The sequence below is a fragment of the Benincasa hispida genome, chromosome 3 (assembly GCF_009727055.1).
Source record: "Benincasa hispida cultivar B227 chromosome 3, ASM972705v1, whole genome shotgun sequence".
Taxonomy (NCBI): domain Eukaryota; kingdom Viridiplantae; phylum Streptophyta; class Magnoliopsida; order Cucurbitales; family Cucurbitaceae; genus Benincasa; species Benincasa hispida.
In genome coordinates, this window is record NC_052351.1 from 41,399,642 (window position 1) to 41,414,530 (window position 14,889).

A 14,889-nucleotide genomic window follows, 5' to 3' on the forward strand; every position below is an offset into this window, starting at 1 on the left:
AAGTAAATCATATAGATTTTGGAGAATTTACAAAAACAACATTTAAAGAAGATGAGAAAGACATTTTAGTTTAAAAGAAAGAAAGAAATAGAAGGAAAACATCTCCTTAAGAGAAATGCTTGATCAAAGTTAATATACTTGATAAGAAAGTAAAAAAGAAGGGTGAAATACTTTTTTCCCTCTAAGTTTTGGGTTTATCAAATAAGTTATTTCCTTTACGATAAACACGAGAAATTGAAGATATATGATTAACAGAAGCTATGAAATTTCTTATAATTTATGTTTCCATCATGTAGCTAATTGGTGAAGCATGGATACATGAGGGAACCCGGATGACTCGTGAGAAAATTAAGATCATCCATATGGGAAGTTAAGAAGATCAATGAAGGACCTAACAGTATCTACAGGGTTTCCATTTGATTTCTAGATTTCAAAATGTTACATTTTTAATCATTAAGTTTCAAGTTTGATTTCAGTTTAGTATTTAAGTTTCAAAATGTTACAATTTTACACTTGACGTTTGAATTTTGTTTCAATTTGGTAATTTAGTTTCAACATTGACACTTTTAATAACATTATTTCACTAAATACTTACTTTCATTGTTTGGTGTTAATGTCTATTAATTAATGAAAAGAATTTTTTTTTCCAATTTTACTTCATAAATATTAATTAATTAATAGATATTAAAACCAAAATTGATAGTGGGTATTTAATGAAAAATCAAAGTTAAAGTATAAAACTTAAAATTTAGAAACCAAATTAGAATAAAATTCAAAGTTTAAAGACTAAAAATGAAACATAGAGATTAAATTGAAATCAATTTCAAAATTTAAAAACTTAAAAGTATAATATTTGAAACATATGAACTCAAAACTTAGATACTAAAGAGATTTTTTTCAGGGCGATAGTGAAAGTTTAACTTTAAATAACACAATCTTAATCTTGTGTACAAATTTTCACTCTTAGATGAACAAAGAGAAGTCTCACAAACTTACACATCGATATATATGTAGTGTAGCGAAAGTCATTTTTAATCATAGGTTTATCTTTTAACCTTAATCTCACACCCTTACACTTAATCAACTAATCTCTGAAACTCTCCTATCGCTTTACCCCTAACATCATCTTTCATTTAAAAACATTTTCTTAATTTAATAAAAAGAACTAAACAAATCAGAAGTAGCTACCAAAAACATCCAGCCGTCTCAAATAACTCTCCCCATTAAACTAACCAAACAAATCGTTGCTTTCACAACCTTTTTGGTTGAATTTTTCCAACTTTGTGATGCAACGATCAGACCTGCTCATAATATTAATCATTGAACCCTTAATTCTAAAGAAAAAAAAAAAAAAAACAAGTTCTATGATTGATTCAACACAGAACCCACCACCAAAGTTTTTCCTTTCAGATTCTCAGAGCTTCAACCAAGCAAATCAATGGCAATGGCAATGGCAACTTCCTTTCACTTACAATTTACACTTATTCTTTGCTTTGTAGCCATTCATGGCGGAGCAGAGATTACAGATTCCTCTTCATGTTCTATCGATTCTCCATCTTCTTGTGATACCTATGTGTCCTATTTTGCAAAATCTCCACAGTTTTTGGATCTTCTGAGCATATCCAAATTGTTTGGTGTCAGTGCTTTGAAGATTGCGAAAGCTAGCAACTTGGAATCTGAGAAAGCTCCATTGTTCGATGGGCAGCTTCTGTTCGTGCCTGTAACTTGTAATTGCTCTGGAAATGGAAATAATAGCTTCTTCTTTGCTAATATCACCTATAAAATCAACAAGGGTGATACTTTTTATCTTGTCTCTACATCTTTCTTTGAGAATCTCTGCGATTCTGAAATGGTGGTAAAAATGAACCCATCTCTATATCCAAACAATTTACCAGTGGGAGTTGAAGCTATTTTTCCTCTGTTTTGTAAGTGTCCTTCTAAGAAAAACTTAAAACAGGGGATTCAACATTTTGTTACGTATATATGGCAACCCACTGATGAGGTTTCTGGGGTGAGATCGATTTTTAATGTCTCGAAAGATGTAGTTTTGGAAGATATGAAAGGTCTAAACTTGACCAATTTTGTAGCTGGTAAGCCTGTGTTTATTCCTGTTTCGAAACTTCCTCTGCTTTCTCAGTCTCCTCCTCAGAGGAAAAAGATCAAACACCTTGTGGTCGTGATTGGTGCTGCGGCTTTGGCTCTTAGTCTTCTCTTGGGAGCTTCCTTGATGGCTTATATTTGCTTTATTTACAAGAAAAAGAAGCTACCCATGTGGGGAAATTCCATCAAAATGAAGATGAAACAGAATGCGGAGCTTCTTCTTTCTCCTCCTGTGGTTTCAAACTACTTAGGAAGGCCAATTTTATACGATTATAAAGTGATAATGGATGCAACAATGAGTTTCAACGAAGGGTCTAAGATTGGGAAATCAGTATACAGAGCGACAATCAATGGACAAATCTCAGTGATAAAAGAAGCTAAACCAGATTCAAAAGATGAGCTCATGATTTTACAGAAAGTCAATCATATAAACTTAGTGAAATTGGTGGGGTTTTCATCAGATGATAAGGAGAATTTTTACTTGGTTTATGAATTTGCTGAAAATGGGTCATTGGATAAGTGGCTTTATTCACCATCTGAAGCTTCTTCAAGCCATCTCACATGGATCCAGAGGCTGAACATAGCATTGGATGTGGCTAATGGGTTGCAATATATGCATGATCACACTCAACCAAGCATCGTCCACCAAGATATCAAAACCAGTTGCATTCTTCTTGACTTGAGATTCAGAGCAAAGATTTCAAATCTCGCTAAGGCAAGACCTGCTGTGAACTCTCTGTCCACGAAAGTCGATGTTTTTGCTTTTGGGGTTGTGATTTTGGAGCTGCTTTCAGGGAAAAAAGGTCTGAAGTGTACAGAAAATGGTGAAGAAGATGATGTTATGTTGTGTAAGGAGATGAGGGATGTTCTAGATAAAGAAGAAGGAAGAGAAGAAAAGTTGAGAGATTGGATGGACCCAAAATTAAAGGATTGTTACCCAATTGAAGGAGCTTTGAGCTTAGCAGTAATGGCGAGGGCTTGTACACAAGATGAACCTCTGTCAAGGCCAAGTATGGCGGAAATTGTCTTTAATCTCTGTGTTCTTGCTGAATCTTCCCCGCAAAAGGCAAAAAAAACATGGGTTTCTCTCTTGGAAGCAGATGAAATCGGCCATAGCCATAGCCCCATTCGAGCTCGTTGATTGCAATAACTCAAATTGGATCCTCATATTTTTTTTTTATTATTATTTAATATCATTAGAATAACTTTACAACCAAATCCCACTTCATTTTTTTCTGTTACATTACAGAAAATAAATGCAAATTTACATTTAAACTCCTATTAAGATGATCCATCATCATCATCACCATCTTTTCTTCTTCTCCAAGTAACTGCAATTCTCAATGACAGGGGGGGAAAAAAAGGACGAAAAAGCAGAGGAAAATGTAATGATAATAATGAAGAAGCTTTTGTTAATAGGGTGTGTCTGTATTAACGTACAATAAAGATGTGGGAAAATCTCTCTTTGTAGACAAGATTGAGGGATACCGATACTTAAATCTCCTCTAATCTAATCTAAAAAACATATGAACAAAGAAGTAATGTAATTTTAGTTGAAATTGTAATTCCCCTGTTTTTAGAAACTAAGATTCAAGAGCAAAGGGTGTTTGTAAAAGATCATAAGGAGCCCAAAGAGCGTCAAGTGGACAAGGCCGGTTCGAATCAAGCCGAACCCACGGTTTCCCTTTTCCACTCCAATGCAAGAGACTCACCGGACCAGGGTGCAAATTCCGGCATAGTCCTCGGAAATTATCCCCACCGAGGCCGTGCTGGTTCCACCGGTGGTCCACAGGAGCTATAAACCCAGCAAAAACAAGGAGAAACGGAGGGAGAGAGCCGAGCTCGTAGATCCGCATTCGTTTCTGGAGCTCCATCCACTCAATGATTTTGGCGGTGTAGTCGCCAGAGCGCCACCGTTGGAGATCTATGACCATAACGCCAGTGTTGAAGTAACAGGCATTTCTTCCGGCGAAGGTGAGGGACAGAGTGGGGTTTGACCAAAAACTGGGTGTGAAATAGGATGTCAAATTGGCGTTACAATACTCCGGCGCGGCGAGGACAGCGGTTTCCCCAAGTGGGGTAGCGGCAAGTTTGGCAATGTCGTCGACGAGGATCAAATCGGAGTCCAAATAGACGACGCGTTTGACACAGTGGGGGATTAAGGAAGCCAAGTAATTGCGAGCGTAATTGAGTGGGGAATCAAGGGCAGAGCGGATGGAAGTGGAGATTAAACCGGCAACGGCGCCGGCGTCGAATGTGTAAATTTGAAATTTAAGGTAAGGGAAGGAATTGGCGATGGTGAATCGGAGGGATTGAGTGTCGGTGGAAACAGAGGAGAGGAAATGGAAGATAATGTTCTGTGGGCAAGAGGAGTGTTGAAGAACGGAGAGAATCGCCGCCATTGAGCCACGGAGATAGGCGGCGTCGAGAGTCATGGCCACATGGACGACCTGATCGGAACAGAGGAGGTCATCAGGGGAAGAAGAATGAATGGAGATGCAGGTGGGTGAGTTGTAGAATTCGGGAGCTTCTTTGAATTTGAAGGCGGTGGTAGATGCGGCGGCGGAGAGGAGAAGGAGGAGGAGGAGGTGGTGGAGGAATGGGGGAAGGTGGTGGTAGGACGGTGGCGGAGGGCGGGGCATTTTGCCGGAGAAAAACAGAGAGAAATGATTGAAAATGTGTTAAAGAAAAGTGAAAGAGGGAAAAAGAGATATAAATGAATGCGAAAGAGAGAAACACTGCCGCGGTTTCTGCGTCGCTTTCAAGTTCAATTCAACATACACCCACGTTGCCTCTCGACCAACCTTTTTTCTAATATATATTTATATTTAGTCTGATTTAATAAGTTCCCGAATTTTTAATTTTATGTTTAATCTTAAATTTTAGAAATACCAATTATGTTTATGGGCGTTTAACTTCGTGTATAATAAATCTCAAATATATTCAAATTTTTAAATCTACGAAGAAATTAAATATAAAATTCAATTAAATACTAGGCTTTCAATTTTTCTTTTTCAATATGTTTGTGATTTTAAAAAAAAATTAATGATTAATCTGATAATATCGAAACACTTTTTAAAATTTAAAGACCTATTAGAATAAATATTAAAATTTTGAAAAGTTAAACTTATGATTTAATAAATTATGAATTTTGGTCCTAATCATCAAAGAAAGTTTCAATTTTTTCTTAATTTTAATTTAAGCATTTAAAGGTTGAGCTCAATTTCAATCTGGTCTCTATCATCCGTATTTAATTTAAATTTGATCTTAATAGCTTAGAATTTTAGTTTCAAAAAGTTTATCTCGAGAGTTTATTCTAACATCACAGACCATCTCATATATGCCATTATTGTGTAGAGATGAAATTGAAATTTAATTTAATGGAAGCTTTATCCAAACACTTCTGGTCAAAAGTGTAATTTAACATATAAATTTTCTTTAGAGATTTTCAATAAAAGATACATTCTCGCATTAAAAATGAATTTGGAGTTCTGTTTTGATGAATTTTTATTTTCTATCATTGGGTTCCTCTCTCTTCTCTGTAAAGTGGGGATTGAAAGCATTGAAATGAATAAATATCAATTAAATCAAAAGAGAAATATAGAGTAATTGAAGACAGCTGGTGACATTTTGACATCCAATTTCAAGTCTAATGTAGTAATGTATATGGTCTTCATACAAGGACATAATCAAATAAAAATAAACCTTGGTTTTCAACTACTAACTCTCATGTATTAATATTACTAAAAGGAAATTCATGGATTAATTAAGCTTTTCTATTTGGAAATTAATAAAACTAAAGCATGAAATAACAAGATAACCAACATTATATATTTTTATTTATAATAGATTATACAACAATACCATAAAATTTTGTCCATCTATCTATGTTTGTGCTATTTAAATGATTTTACTGATCGCTAACGTCAACCTAACTTATATGTTATTAAAATATACTCATTTCCTTGAAGTTTATGATTCAAAATCCCTATACCCATTATCATATTTGAAAAATAATAAATAATTTTAGCGATCAATATTAATTAAATAATAAGATAATTGTTCTAAATAGTAAAATTGATGGAAATATTTCTAAATATAACAAAATATCATTGTCGTCTATCAATTACAATAGATAATGACATTTTATTATATTTATAAATAAATTGACTCATTTTCTATATTAAAAAATATCATTTAATAACGACGTTATATTTGGCTTTATTTAGGTAAGGCTCTCTCTCTCTATATTTATTGATATATTCAACTAAATGATTGGGTTGAGCTCTCTCTCTTGTTGAGCCATCCACGTAGAAGAAACTCAAATTCAATTGTTAAAAAAAAAAAGAAGAAGAAGCAATAAGAAATAAGAAAGAACTAAATTTTCAATCTCCAGCGTCAACTTTGTTCATTGCATATAGATTGTATATGCTTTTGAGAAATATATTATATAGTAATAGCAACATATTGCAAATATTTTTCGGATATAGTTTAGATTCGCTTCGCAACCTCAATTTCATAAACTATATATGATGTCTAGCTTATTGTGTAAATATTTTATACATGATATAATTATATCAATTGGCTCGTGTGTTTTTATCCAAAGTTAAAACTTTTTTTTAATGTGGAAATTATTATGTTTAAATTAACCGGTTCAGTTTGATATATTCACCAATTTTTAGTACAATAATTTAGAGATTAAATATTTGTTTGATATGTACAACTTAAAACAATACATTTATGAACTGTATTTTTTATTATGAAATTATTAAAAGAAAAGTAGAAACTTATGTTAAATTTTTTCATCCCACAAAGGAAAACCTACTATTCTACAAATTTGAGTTTACTTTTACCGTTCATTTTTCTTTTAAAGAATAATATTGGTTCAATTGCTAGTGTTGAATAACGCTAGCATATATAATTAAGTTTTTTAGATATACTATTTTCATTATTAAACTTTCCATATAGTTTCATATACTTTTTTTCTAAAATTTTAAAATATTTATTTTATTTCTTGAAATCTCATATTTAGTTCATTTTAATCTCTAAATTAATAAAATAACTATTTCTACATACTTTTTTAGGTTTTATTTATATTTTTAATTAATAAAATAACTATTTTCTACCTACTTTTTTAGGTTTTATTTATATATATATATATATATATATATATATATTGTAATATTCACTTGCCAAATGCATGTTTCCACTCTACATGACTTTAATGTATTAGTATCTACACTCGAAACTATGACATTGCTTTTAAAAATGGTTGTTTTCAAATAAATAGAAATGAGCTAACTTATTTATAAATATAGCAATTTTTTACTATCTATCAGTTATAGATCGTGATAGGTCGCGATAGACATTTATTAGTATCAATGATAGATGTCTATCGCGACCTATCATTAATATATAGACAGCGACATTTTACTATATTTAAAAATATCTTAAGAGTTTTACCCTTTAAAATAATTATCCTTTTAAAAAATTGCGACTAAAATAAAATAAATTTGAAATTTCAATAAAATATAGAAAATTGGAGATTAAAATAATATTTTAAATCATTTTTTAATGTTTGTAATCAATAGTCTCAACTTTTTTTTTCTCTCTCTCTTTGTTTCCAAATGCATTAGATGCCAAAATAAGAATAGGAATAACTTAAATAATTATGTTTCTGGAAAAAAAATACTTAAAACTAAATTACCTATATGAGTAATTTTAATTTTAAAATATAGCCTTTCCAATTTCACTCTATCCTATCCCTAGCTCTATGCTTCAATTTTGTTTTCTTTCCCATTTTCACAATACTATTTTATTATAGACATAATATTCATTTTTGGTACTATTCTCATCACTCATATTCTATTTTGACTTGGGTTAACAAATTTGGAGCAAGAGAACAAATCAGTAACTTTTAAGATTATGATAAATGTTTTATCTATATATGCATGAATTAACTTTTCCCCCCATCAAATTGGATACTTAAAATAAATGAAATTAGTTAAATTACCTTATTTTTTTTTTTTTAGAAATACGTAAAAAGTAAAAAGGATGAAATAAATGTTCTCAATTAGTTAAATTAGCTTTTTAGAGATTTTTATAAGAAATAGAACGATGTTTTCAATTAATTAAAATGACATTTTTAGAGATTTGTGTCTGTAATTAAGTAGTCTAGTGATTGGGTCAGATCTACATTTGTAGATACTAGTTTTGATGACTATATTTAGTATTTCTTTAGGTTAGTCCTTAAGCTATTGTTTATGTAGATTGATTAGATTTGATTTTTTAGATTAAATTATAAATTTGGTCCATATAATTAAATAAAATCAAATATTAATTTGATCGATTATTATAAAGTTTATAATATATCCAGTCGGTTGAAATTAAAATTTGTGGGAGATCGACACCTCCATTTATTTCGGAAAACAAAAAAAAAAAACTATCAAACAGACCATATAAGCAAGGGTAACAAGATGTCTCGTCATGAATATAATATTTATAAAAAAAAATTGAAACTCTGTTTCGTAACCATTTTGTTTTTGTTTTTTAAAATTATAGTATGAACACTAGTCCTACTTCCAAATTTCTTTCTTTGTTATCTATTTTTCACTAATGATTTAAAAAACCAATCTAAGTTTTTAGAACTAAAAAAAAAAATGTTTTCAAAAAGTTGTTTTTATTTTTGGAATTTGGCTAAAAATTTAATCATTATACTTAAAGCATGATGTAAATTATTGTAAAAAAAATATAGATGAAATAGATTTATTTTTCAAAAACATAAACCAAATGGTTACTAAACAAGATCTTAATTTATTAAAAAATGTAAAATATTTATTTATTAGTTCGAGTTTTTTTTTTTAAATGTTATTTCTACGACATTTTAAACATGGGTTCCTCCATAATCCATTCGTAAATTCGATTTCATTATTATTATTTTTACAAATTTAGATATCCTAGGACTATATAGTTGATAAGATCAGTAAACTATTTTTTTTTATTGAAATTAACAATAAAAAAAAGTAAATATAAGAAAAAAAAAATATTTTTTATCCATAAATTTTGAATAATAGGAACAATTGGTCCGTTATATTTAAATTAATCATTTTAGTACAAACTTTTTTTTGGTTCACTGGATAGTTTGGACCAAATGTTTTAAATTAAATTAAATGTGCTTTATTTATTTATTAATCTTTGATTTCAATATATTTGATTGTTATATTTTGATCTTTGGACGACCATTGAGAGCTTTTAAAAAATATGAAATTATCACATTTAATACTATGAATCTCGTGGTTGAATTATTTCATTTGGTCATCCTCTTCTACGATTTTAATTTCTTTATAGATGTTCCTTCTAATTTTCAACCTCAAAACATCATAAAAAGATGCTTTCTCTTCGAAGATTTAGCAATGGAGAGGGAGAAAGAACATGAAAGGAGAGAGAGTGGAGAAAGTAGAGAGACAGTGAATATATTAAAAATATATTTCTTTTGTAAATATTTTATTTAAATTTAATGAATTTACAGACCTTTTAAACTTAACATTGAAATCTTAAAGAGTAAAATGTGATCTATTCTTAAAAAATAATAATAATAAAAACCAAAAATTATTTTTTTTATAAAATATAAATAAATAATGAGAAAATAGTGGGGGAATTAGCGTGTTGGATTCGTTCCGGATATATAGGGTAGCATTGAATGCCAGTCAAATCCTAGCAGATGTTAGGAAAAGGGCATTGATTTTGGGGATACATCGGTAATTTCAATTCCTCTTTCATTTCCCTTTGTCAAAAATAGCCACATCAAAACTTTTCCTGGGCCCATCTCTCCTATTTGCCTCTCTTTGACACGTGGCTTTCCACGTGGGAACCACATGCCTACCTGGCCCTCGTTTGTTTTATATGCCTTCAAAGACATGCCTCAATTGCACTATTCCACAAAAAAAATAAAAGAAAATTCTATATATTAATGTTAATTTTACTCCGATAATTTTTAATTTAACTAAATATTATAATTAATACCAATCACTCTCTTTGCTTTTTTCCTTTTTTTCCTAATCTTATTATTTAACTATATATATATATATATATATATATATATAATATTGCTATTCTTTTTAGAAATTATGTGACGCATTAAAAAAATAATGTCCATTCATAGCAACTTGAGTAACACGATTATAAGGACATAATAAAGCCAGATGAACCTGATATTTGTTACCGCTAGCATTTATACTTTTGTATCTTTAGTATTTATTATTCACGTAATACATTTGTCATTTTCATGACTTGATTCAATGGTAGGATTGGAACTTTCTAAAATTAATCTATCTTTTTTAGTGTATTTAAGTTTTAGTTTTATTGAGTTATGATCCGTTGAAATTTTGTTATTAATTATTTGGCTAGATGGTATAAAATATCTCTAAATTTTATATTTTGGATCAACAATATCTTTAATCTTTCAAAAACACTCTAAAACTTCCAAAATGAGTCAAAAAAAAACTTTTACTATTAGTTTTGGATGAAAGTCGTTAGTATTTTGTGTCAAAAAATACCCTTAAACTTTAAAAAGTGTCAAAAATACTCTTAAATTTTTTTTAAAAAAAATAAAAATTTAAAACTATCCCTACGGTTAATATTGTCTTACTTCTTTATTGTCCATATTTTTCTCCCATATCCCTTCTTCAATACCCTATTACTCCCCTTTTGATTAATATTTATTTACAAAAATAAGTAAATAAATAAAACTGCACACTTCAATTTATGTATATGAACCATAATAAAGAAAAAAGATAATAAAGGAAGCACCAATGAATTTTAGGACTTAAATATTTTAGGAGAGTTTTACATTACTAGTTGAATGTATTAATAGCCAAATATATATTTTTTTTTGTTTGACTATTTATCGTTTTGGTATGTTTTAAGGGGAGATTTTGACTTTGAAATTTTGTATGGTGTTATGATTTAACTTAAAATTTTGGTTGCTTAGGAATTAGTATAAGCTATGAATTGGAAAATTAAGAGAAAAATAAAAGTATAAAATAATGAGGATATCTATATAATTTGTTTTAAAATTAATTTTTTCGAACTTAAGAAGACTTTGAACAAATTGATCATCATATTACTGGTATCGACATTTTTTTAAAAAAATATTAAAGTTATTTGCAATGAGATATTAATGATTTTTGTACATATAATAAAGATGAAGGTATTTTTTTTAACTTATTTTAAGCTAAGGATATCTTTTAAACTTTTGAAAGTTAGGTATTTTTAACAAAATTTTAACTATTTCCATCAAAAACTAAGAAAAGGGCATTTTTGAACTCTTACCTTTGTTGAAAGCTTAAGGATATTTTTGAAACTTTTAAAAATTTAGGGATATTTTTTACATGAAGGACAAAGTTTAGGGACATTTTTTTTTTATATATAATTTAGTCTAATCATTTTAACCAATTAGGGTTATTCTCTAAATTAAAGCGAACTGATAGTGAATGATCCGTTTGGTAATCATTTTGTTTTTTATTTTGTTTTTTAAAATCAAGTCTATAGACATTACTTTCACCTCCAAATTTCTTCATTTGTTATCTTGTTTTTTGAATTTACCTAAAAATTCAACCATTGTATTTAATAAAAATGCGAATTAGTAACCATTTTGTTTTTGAAAATTAAGTCTATAGACACTACTTTCACCTCCAAATTTCTTCATTTATTATCTTGTTTTTTGAATTTACCTAAAAATTTAACCATTATAGTCAATAAAAATGCGAATTATTATGAAAAATGAAAAAAAAATGGACTTAATTTTTAAACGACAAAAATAAAAAACGAAATGTTTATAAAACAAATCATTGTAATGATTAAGAATGAAAAGTAACTTAAAAAAAAGAATTGAAAAAAGAAAATTAGAAGAGAGGTTTAATAGCGTCAGGTGTCCTTGTCCTACTTGTGATTTATTCAACCATTTGAATTTATTACCATACCAACAAAAATAACTATACGAGACTATTTATGGTAATAAAATTTTATTATTAATCTAAATTTTGTACGCTTTACTCCGTCCATTTGGATCTAATGCCTTTATGTACCAAAATAAAGCTTTTGCACATTGCTTGAATATATTTTTAATCATTAATAATTTTCTATTTTCCTTTTCATCCTTTTCTCTTATTTATTACCGGATATTGAAAGACACGTGGAATAATTAAATTCAAGATAATTAAGTTTGCACCTATTTCCATGCATCTATATCTCTTTTAGTATATATAGGGGTGTTTATAGATTGAGTTGGATTGAGTTGAAAGACTTTTTAAACCTAATTCAATTGTTTGGGTTATAAATTTCTTCAACCCAAACAACCTTATTAAAAAATGAATCCAACCATGAAATATCTAGGTTGAGTTAGTTTGGGTTAATTGGGTCATTTGTTTGAAAAAAATTTCTAAAAAGAAGCAGAAGGTAAATATGTAAAAATCTTATTTAATTATATTTATATATTGATTTAAAATTAACAACTCAATTTCAATTTATATAGTGAAAATTTTATTTCTAAAGTACAAATAAACTACTTTTAAGAGTGGTTGAAAAATAAATTATTAAAAAAATAATTGAAATAAATAAAATTAAAATAAATATATGTATAAATAATGTGTTATATGTAATAAAAAATTATATATTTTAAAGTTAATAATAAACTCGGGTTGGTTTGGGTTATATTAAGTGAATATACGAACCAACCCAATTCATAAAATTTTCATTTATTTGAACTCGACCCAACACAAATTGTACGGATTAGGTTGGGTTGATCGATTTTTCTGGATCATCGGGTATTTTGAACACCCATAGTACATAGTTAAAAAATCAATTCAATTTATTTTTTAAAAAATTTATTACATGCTAATTTTTTATTGATAATTATTTGAGTCGTTGCACAAAGATAGCTGCAATCGAAACAAACTAAAGTTTTTTTCCCCCTATATTTGTATACTAAAAAAACAACAAAATATTTTATGACTACTAAAAAGTTATGTATTTTAAATATTCTATCAAGTGAAACAAGGGGGACCGTGGGGTGCTTTAATCACATAATCATGGCCAATTTGATTAAAGTTTAGTGAATAAGACTTACCATTTCAATAGGTCAATTGTTTGATATATTTCATTTTCAAAAATCATAATTGCATCGAATTAAAAAAAATCATTAAAACTATGTTTTATCTATTTAACGAATCTACATTTGTTTCACATGTATTTTATTATCTTGAAAGTTTATATCGGTCAAATTTTATGATTAACCTTCTAGGAGAGCTTATAAAATTCTCTCATATAGTAGTATTAAATATGTAATTTAATTAAACAATGCAAGATAATACATGTTCTTTGTTTTAAAGTAGTAGATGAATACACGACTCATAAAAAGAAAAATTTAGATCATGGACATGTAATATGTATTTTTTAAAAAATAATAAAGTTATATGATGAATATTATAATAAAATCTTTTGCGAATCAAAGCAGTTTATTTTGATATTTTCTCACCCAAGAAAGAAAATAAATATATATATTTTTTTTAAAAAAAGGAACCAACATAATAAATTGGTAGAAGCAAAAATGCAATAAAATGCAATGCATGTGGAAGTGAAGAGTGAAGAGAGATGATTAGAAAGGGGTTGTTTGGGTTTCAAGACAAAGCGTGGGCTGTAACAGACAAACACTTCTCCCCATTATTTTGAGCCTTTCATTAAACAAAACCATGTGCCTCACATGCTAAAACCCCTAGTCACCATTTTCCCCCCTAATATTATTATTATTATTATTTTCTAATTATATTCATTTTCTTTTCTTCTTTCATTAATTCAAAATTATTGCACCCAATTATTAAACTCAACCAATAAGCCATTAGTGTTTATGACTTGTCAAATGATTGTAAAATATAAAGGATTTTGTTCTATTTTATATGTCCCTATTTGTACAAATAAATGAAGCATTAAATGAGTTATTAAGATGATAATTTTAGGTAAAAATTCTCTTAAAATAGCTTTCTTTTTAATTCAGCACCAATATGATATATATAGAAACGATTTTGACATATACATTGCCTAAAATGGGTTAGAAAATAAGCGTATACTCCAAATTAAAAGGCTAAAAAATGTTCCTATACTACATTCATTAATTAGTTTTCACTTCAACATCAATTTCTAAATGAGATTAATTAGGTTCACTGCCATTTAAAGAACATTTATGAAGTAAAAATAATAATGTAAATAAAGAGAGTATTATTATTTTGATAGTATTGAAAGTTTTGGATTCGAATCATCTACATTTTAATACAGGCGAGTTCAAAAAAAAAAAAAAAGGTTATGTTACATTTATTAGAGTAGATTATTCCATACATTCACACGGCATGTTTTGCCATAGGAATCCAATTTCTTCCAAATAATAATAAGGCCCCCACAAGTCTATATTCATCTCATCCACATTTTTATGATATTTTTCATTAAATATCATTTAAGTTTTTAACCACCAAAAATATAAGGAAAAAGAAAAAAAAGGGGGGGGGGAAGAAAACGTCGGTTCACTTATTACATTTAAAAAAAAAAAAAACGTTTCGTTTTCACGTCTTTGACCAATTTATTATGGTTTCTTATTTTCAGTTACGTTTACCTTCCTTCTTTTTCTATCCCAATAATAATAATAAAAAAGTAATAAATATATTTGAAATTTTTTGAAAACCATCTTAGAAACTGGTAAAATTCTTTCTTTTTTTTTTTGTTAAATTAATATATATATTTTTT

The 14,889-nt window shown here is 28.5% G+C and overlaps 2 protein-coding genes across 2 annotated transcripts; one reads left to right on the top strand and one right to left on the bottom strand.

Moving 5' to 3' along the window:
* The first annotated feature begins 906 nt into the window (after window positions 1-906).
* LOC120074661 (serine/threonine receptor-like kinase NFP) lies at window positions 907-3,280 on the top strand. Its single transcript, XM_039027859.1, has one exon. The coding sequence runs from the start codon at window positions 1,439-1,441 to the stop codon at window positions 3,239-3,241; it is 1,803 nt and encodes a 600-aa protein (XP_038883787.1). The 5' UTR covers window positions 907-1,438; the 3' UTR covers window positions 3,242-3,280.
* Window positions 3,281-3,486: 206 nt separating this feature from the next.
* Window positions 3,487-4,803, bottom strand: LOC120074662 (probable galacturonosyltransferase-like 1). The gene has a single exon (XM_039027861.1). It carries the CDS (start codon window positions 4,740-4,742, stop codon window positions 3,684-3,686), a length of 1,059 nt encoding a protein of 352 aa, XP_038883789.1. The 5' UTR covers window positions 4,743-4,803; the 3' UTR covers window positions 3,487-3,683.
* Window positions 4,804-14,889: the final 10,086 nt, after the last annotated feature.